This window comes from Sander lucioperca, chromosome 1, assembly GCF_008315115.2.
Source record: "Sander lucioperca isolate FBNREF2018 chromosome 1, SLUC_FBN_1.2, whole genome shotgun sequence".
In the NCBI taxonomy this organism is placed as follows: domain Eukaryota; kingdom Metazoa; phylum Chordata; class Actinopteri; order Perciformes; family Percidae; genus Sander; species Sander lucioperca.
Window position 1 is genome coordinate 5418675 of NC_050173.1, and position 7500 is coordinate 5426174.

General features: G+C 44.9%; 1 protein-coding gene across 2 annotated transcripts; it reads left to right on the top strand.

Annotated features, from left to right (window-relative positions):
* The first annotated feature begins 5918 nt into the window (after positions 1 to 5918).
* Positions 5919 to 7141, top strand: neurog1 (neurogenin 1). Of its 2 annotated transcripts, none has more exons than XM_031301404.2 (2): positions 5919 to 6040; positions 6199 to 7141. In XM_031301404.2, exon 2 carries the CDS (start codon positions 6221 to 6223, stop codon positions 6800 to 6802), a length of 582 nt encoding a protein of 193 aa, XP_031157264.1. In that variant the 5' UTR covers positions 5919 to 6040; positions 6199 to 6220; the 3' UTR covers positions 6803 to 7141. The 2 variants fall into 2 exon arrangements, with proteins under 2 accessions (XP_031157264.1, XP_031157265.1); XM_031301405.2 differs by having other exon boundaries at positions 5919 to 6035; positions 6195 to 7141.
* Positions 7142 to 7500: the final 359 nt, after the last annotated feature.

Below are 7500 nucleotides of genomic sequence, written 5' to 3' on the forward strand. Positions count from 1 at the left end.
CTTCTTCTCATTCTGTGTTTTCATGTTTCCATCCTCTATCTTTCTCCAACTCTTCTGAAAAAGCCCAAACAGACACAAACTCCTGCAGAAAACGTGAGGACAGTTAAAGCAGGAAACAGGAGCTTAGCTTCTTTAACGTGAGGGCGGGGAACATGTTCCTCTCCTCCTCGCTCTCTTTGTTTCTTTCTTTAAAACACAAAACCTTCTCAAGGATCTATCAGACCTGCACCAGACTCTTCTTTTCTTTCCTCTCTATCTTTCTCCAAGCACGAACAGACACCAAATCCTGCAGAGATCTCAGAAGAAACATGTTTCTTCTGAGAAACCAATATCAACTCCTGCTGCAGAACCGTCAGCAGAAACAGGTTCTGAATGTGATTTCCTTGCAGACACCTGTTAACTGTGACGTCAGTAAAAAGCAGAAAACAGGACCTTTGCTTTTTTTTCTTTTTAAAGTGAGCTTTATCCCCCCGGAGGGCGGGGAAGAGGATTTGAGGCTTTGCAGGCGTGTTGTCGGGGCCTCACAGAGGCTTGTGCCGGCCCTGCAGCCGAGGGAAACGTGATTTGTGTGCAGCCTGGGTTGGGTTTTGTTCCTGCTGGGGCCCATTTGAATAAGAAAGACGCCAATAGAGTGGCTGAGGCAGAAAGAAAGCAGCACAAAAGGCCAGAGGAGCTGGATTTGGATGAGGGACAAACCAGGAGAGGAGTGAAAAGAAGTGCAGGGCGGACGGCCACAATGGAACAATTCACCTTATAATCGCTTTGATATATTATACATGCCTGAAGACTCTAAACATTGTGTAATTATTTATAAATGACTGTCCCCCCTCTCTGGCCGAAGAAAGCCGCAGAAAGACTCTGCAGGTCTCTGCTTCTTCTCCGCCGGGCTGCGAACAGCGTAAATGGAATAATTAATGGAAAATGGTATGCCTGTCTCATAAAGATGTCTTTAAATAACACTTAAAGAAAATTGGGCTGTATGCGCTCACGCTGGACGGCCCGAAAGAGATGAAAAGACAAACAAAAAGCCAGACTTCTTCCAGTGAAAGAGTTTGCATCGCTCCGTCTGCACACAGCGAAGACCGGGGTCATTTTTAACGCCGGATCAGACGGCGGGTGTTTTTACTCGACATTAAACCTTCTTTTTATGGTGCACGCTTTCAGAAGAGCTGCAGAAAGACGGAGAGGAAAGAAACATGAGAACACAGAATGAAAAGAAGGATATTAGTCTTATAGTCTGGTGCAGGTTTGATAAACCCTTGAAAACTGTTTGTGTTTTAAAGAAAGAAACAAAGAGGGGATAATAATCAAAACCTGGGCTTTTTACCAACGTTTGTTTTCCCTTTTCTATGTTTTTGTCCCTTTTCTGACATTTTTGCTGCTTTTTTTGACTCTTTTGTTGCATTTTTAAAGTTTTTTTGTACAATTTTTGTTTGGTTGTATAAAAATAGTTGGGATCTCAACCCACCCCCACCCCAATGTTGAACCCAAAGTTACACAAGTTGTACACAGTAGAGAGTAGTATGTAGAGAGACAACAGTAGAGAGACAACAGTAGAGAGTAGTATGTAGAGAGACAACAGTAGAGAGACAACAGTAGAGAGTAGTATGTAGAGAGACAGCAGTAGAGAGACAACAGTAGAGAGTAGTATGTAGAGAGACAGCAGTAGAGAGTAGTATGTAGAGAGACAACGGTAGAGAGTAGTATGAAGAGAGACAACAGTAGAGAGTAGTATGTAGAGAGACAACGGTAGAGAGTAGTATGTAGAGAGACAACGGTAGAGAGTAGTATGTAGAGAGACAACGGTAGAGAGTAGTATGTAGAGAGACAGCAGTAGAGAGTAGTATGTAGAGAGACAACAGTAGAGAGTAGTATGTAGAGAGACAACGGTAGAGAGTAGTATGTAGAGAGACAGCAGTAGAGAGTAGTATGTAGAGAGACAACAGTAGAGAGACAACAGTAGAGAGTAGTATGTAGAGAGACAACAGTAGAGAGACAACAGTAGAGAGTAGTATGTAGAGAGACAGCAGTAGAGAGTAGTATGTAGAGAGACAACAGTAGAGAGTAGTATGTAGAGAGACAACAGTAGAGAGACAACAGTAGAGAGTAGTATGTAGAGAGACAGCAGTAGAGAGTAGTATGTAGAGAGACAGCAGTAGAGAGTAGTATGTAGAGAGACAACAGTAGAGAGTAGTATGTAGAGAGACAGCAGTAGAGAGTAGTATGTAGAGAGACAGCAGTAGAGAGTAGTATGTAGAGAGTAGTATGTAGAGACAGCAGTAGAGAGTAGTATGTAGAGAGACAGCAGTAGAGAGTAGTATGTAGAGAGACAGCAGTAGAGAGTAGTATGTAGAGAGACAACAGTAGAAAGTAGTATGTGGAGAGACAACAGTAGAGAGTAGTATGTAGAGAGACAGCAGTAGAGAGTAGTATGTAGAGAGTAGTATGTAGAGACAGCAGTAGAGAGTAGTATTTCCCGCGTGTCACTCAAACGTACATTTTGTCTTCCTATTAATACATCGTTATATGATATAAAAAGTGACGCCAAGAGTCCTGATGAAGGGCTTCTAAATATAACACTAAAGAATAGTAGAAAGAGAGAGTTCCTCAGGGCTCTGTTGTCGTCCCATTTCATTTCCTATAACGGTGTATTTTTAGGAACGTTTCACAGGAATTGTATTTTATATGATTTCACGTGACAAATAAATTGATTGAAGTTAAATCTAAACTCCTCCAGCAGACCCCCACCAACCAAACTCTGTACAACTTTCTGACTATTTAAAACATGTTTATAGCTCACAGTCTGGTGCCAGATATGAATCCTAAATCCTATTCTTAGTTTTTTAGTAAAGTAAGTAAAGTTTATTTCTAGTGCACATTTAAACACAAAGTGCTGTACAAAAACAACATCAGACGTGATAACAGATTGAGAGATTAGTGTATTAAAGTGAACTAAAGTGTGTTATGCTTACATTTAATCTAAAGAACACAATCATGTGCCTTCAAAAATCAACACAGAAGTTAAACTTTTCTTCATGTTGTAAAGATGAAATATAACTGATGATCTTGCGCAACGCAAGTGTCTTTGCTAGTTTAAAGGCTCTGACACACACCAACCCGGCGGCCGACTGTCGGCAATAAAGTCAGTCGGACTGATCATTCGGCTCCCGTCTCTCAAAAAAGTGCCTCAGAACACACTGAAGCGACGCCGACTTGAGCGTACGTTCTGCGCGTGCGCAAGACGTAATATGTCTCCATAACAGCAGGTGGCGCTAATTTGTATTGTCGCCCAAAAAAATTAAAACCAGAAATGACGAACGCGTCACGTGGGTCTGGCTTCTACCGAATTTCAATTTGTTCAGAATACGATCTCGTATTTTAGGAAAATGGTTCACCGAAACGTGTTTCTGAAAACATTTTAAGAGAGAAATAGGCCGTGCAGTTGCTGAATCTGTCTTCATTTCAGATCAACAAAGGTCAGTTTAAAAGATTTTAGTCAGATTTTGAGAGGCGTTCGTCGGGCTCATTCTGCTCGTCATTTCCGGTAAGTGTTGTAACATAAGTGCACTGATTCGCTAGTCAAGGGTTAGCACTCCACCATTCAGATTGGCCATTGAGTCCGACTGCCGACTGGCCAATTCAACAAGTCAAATCGGCCAAAATGAAGGCCGACGGCTCCTCTGACTGACGACGGCACGGAACACACCGAACAGACTCAAGTCACCGACCTCGCCAGACTGTCAGACAGCCGATAATCGGGTTGGTGTGTCAGCGCCTTAAGACCGACCCAGTTGTCAGTTTCCCATCCAGCACCCACGTTGTTTAAATAACAAATGCACCTGACCCCATCTGTGGCCCATGGGCGGGCTTGTCTTACAGGGAGGTGTGTTCAGGTGCATTCTGTGGGTGCTGGTCTTACAGGGAGGTGTGTTCAGGTGCATTCTGGGCGTGCTGGTCTTACAGGGAGGTGTGTTCAGGTGCATTCTGGGCGTGCTGGTATTACAGGGAGGTGTGTTCAGGTGCATTCTGGGAGTATTGCTATCTTGAGGCAGCAGGAAGTGATGGCACCATTGACCAACAAAAACCTGGTCTAAAGTCAATAACGCAGCATTTCATTGTTATTTTAACAGAGCATTAGTAAAATGCTCCTAGGCTCGTGCACAGCGCCCACACACTATGCTTGTTATACACACAGGGACACACAGCACACACACACACATGCAGAAGATTACAAATAAAAATATTACGGTACAAATCCTCCATCATAATAGCAATGCTCCAAGGTCCAAATGCGCCTGGCTTTTAAAGGGAATGGGAGATGATCTCTGATTGGTAATGAATTGGGTTAATGAAGACACTAAGTACAACCCTTTAGGACCATGCACCCGGCACACGGACCCTTTTTTCTGCCGTTAAACTAGCAAAAGTGGATTTGGACACGCCCTAAACGCACCTGCACCAGGCGCTTCACGCCGTGAGCTTAGATAGTTAAAATAGGACCCGATATGAACTTAATGTCAGCTTTCAGTGGGCCGATTTAACAAATGATTAATACTGCACAAGTTCTAACAGTGCTTATGTGCCAGCTGATAGAGACATTTTAAGCTATAATAAGACAATAACTACACGATCAAAACATCGCTATGATGATAGGATGCACATGTCTAAAATAGCCCTTATATTTCGCTCCACTTCCATCTCTTTCTGTTGACACCCGGCGTGTCTGCAAAGAAAGAGAAATGACCTAAAACTTCTTCGTTTCATGGCGGGTTGCAACCATACAATGACTTAAAATGTAATCGCAATTCATTATTTATTCGGCAAATAACGTTACCATCAGCGACTATCGCATAACACATGGCTAGTGCAGCAGTCTCTCTGAGCTTTTATTTTGAAAAATGCTACATAGATAAATCTTTCTCCTTTTTTCTTACTTGATGAATAAACACAAGAACAGATTGTGTGTGTGTGTGTGTGTGTGTGTGTGTGTGTTTGACCATACAGGTGTTTTCAGGTCATCTGTTGATTGTTGGAGCAGATGATGTAAGAAGATTTTGGATAGATAGATAGATAGATAGATAGATAGATAGATACATAGATAGATAGATAGATAGATACATAGATAGATAGATAGATAGATAGATAGATAGATAGATAGATAGATAGATAGATACATAGATAGATAGATAGATAGATACATAGATAGATAGATAGATAGATAGATAGATAGATAGATAGATAGAGAAAAAGATAGCTAAAAAGATAGATAGATAGATAGATAGATAGATAGATAGATAGACAGACACACAGACAGACAGACAGACAGACAGACAGATAGATACATAGATAGATAGATAGATAGATAGATAGATAGATAGATAGATAGATAGATAGATAGAGAGATAGATAGATAGATAGATAGATAGATAGATAGATAGATAGATAGATAGAGAGATAGATAGATATACAGACAGACAGACAGACAGACAGACAGACAGATAGATAGATAGATAGATAGATAGATAGATAGATAGATAGATAGGTGGATGGATGGATGGATAGGGGGAGGGAGGGGGAGATGGATGGATCCTCCGGAGCGTGTCTCCGCCCGGTGGGGGGGGGGGGGTGCTCCTCCTGACTCTTCTTTCTTCTTTCTTTCTCTTTCTGATGTTTTTGGTTTAAACTCTGAAAGTGGGCTGGGTATTTTCTGTCTCACAGGAGGGGGGGGGCAGTGTGTCATTCGCGTGTCCGTCCGCCGGCTCTGATTGGCTGGCCGTGATTACCGGCACGCTTCTTCTCTACGCGAGGCGAACACGCACCGCAGGCTTCATTATGTTAATGAGCAGCTCTGCGGCACGGGGCAGACCTCATCCTGCAGGGGAGGGGGGGCGGGCATTGTCCCGGGTCGGTATATAAGCGGGCTGAGGCCGGTCGTGTGCCAGGCTCACCGGCTCACACGAGCTGATCCAAAAGCTAAAACAGACGCAAAGAGACGCGTGCCACTTCTCCAAAACTCTCCGCGCACTCAGCTGATTGTAAGGTGAGTTATCTGCCTGCATGTCTCTGACTCTGTCTGTCTCTCTGTCTCTCTTTCTGTCTATCTGTCTCTCTCTGTCTGTGCATCTAAGTGCTTCAAAGTTTTCTGCACGTGCTCCGTGCAGCCACAGGTCCTCACGCGCTCCCCTCTTCTCTCCCCAGACTCGAACCCTTCAGCATCATCATGGACTCCGTGTACTCCGACATCGACAGCAACAGCTGCGACTTCTTCCAGCACACAGACGACGAGGAGTCCCGCGGCTCCCCGCGCTCGTCCCCGGGCTCCCCGGAGCCCGAGCAGCCCGCGCAGCCGCAGAAGAAGCGGCGTCGCGGCCGCGGACGCAGCGAAGGCGCTGTGCCGGTGGTGAGGAAGAACCGGCGCGTGAAAGCCAACGACCGGGAGAGGAACCGCATGCACAACCTGAACGACGCGCTGGACACGCTGCGCGAGATCCTCCCCGCGTTCCCGGACGAAACCAAACTCACTAAGATCGAGACTCTGCGCTTTGCGCACAACTACATCTGGGCGCTGTCGGAGACCATCCGCATCGCAGACCTGCAGGCCGGGAAGAGCGACGCCTCTCTGCTGCGGAGGGAGGCCCCGAGCCCCGGCAGCGACGCCTGCTCCTGGAGCTCCTGCAGCGGCTCTTCTGACTCTTCCTCCCCGTCCTACTGCGCCTCCAGCCCGGGCAGCCCCGCAGCCGCGGACTACCTGCCGCACGACGCGCTGTTCGCCTTCCGCAGCTTCGTGCCGGGCATCTACTGAGACACACACACACACACACACACACACACACACACACACACACACACACACACACACACACACACACACACACAGGTGTCTGCCAAAAAGTGATCATCCGCCAAAAACTCAATTTCTGTCCGTGCATGCGCAGCCTCTTTAAGCTCAGTTTCTGTGTCCTCTCGTCTGGAAAACTGCGTGTTGCTTGGTTGTATTGTATCTGTCATAACTCTCATTCATAAAACCAAATGATTCTGAGGCAGAAACACAAAGTAGGCCTATACGAGCATGAGATCACTTTATGGCGAGAGGAAAAAAAGAACTGGATTGGTTATAATTTATATGACTCAGGGCGCTTTTTTAAAAAACAAAAACAAATAAGAGAAACACTTTTTGCTAAACAGATGATCAATTACAACAATGATAAGTCGAATCAAGTCACTCTGAGCTTCCAAACACTAAGTCGAGGCGCTGCAATCACTGTGCAAGTGGACAAAAAGGACTCCGGCTCACTTTTTGGCAGACAGACGATCCTTTCTGTCCCAGACTGGAATATAAGAGAAGAGAGAGAACCACTGTTTGCCTTACACTGACACACTCAACTTATTCTGATTGGATGTTTGGATGGAAATGAGAATAACTGAATTTGTTCTTTACTTAGTATATAGGCTATATATTTCTCCAAAAACCTTTGCACTTTGCCCCCCCCCCCGCAGGTT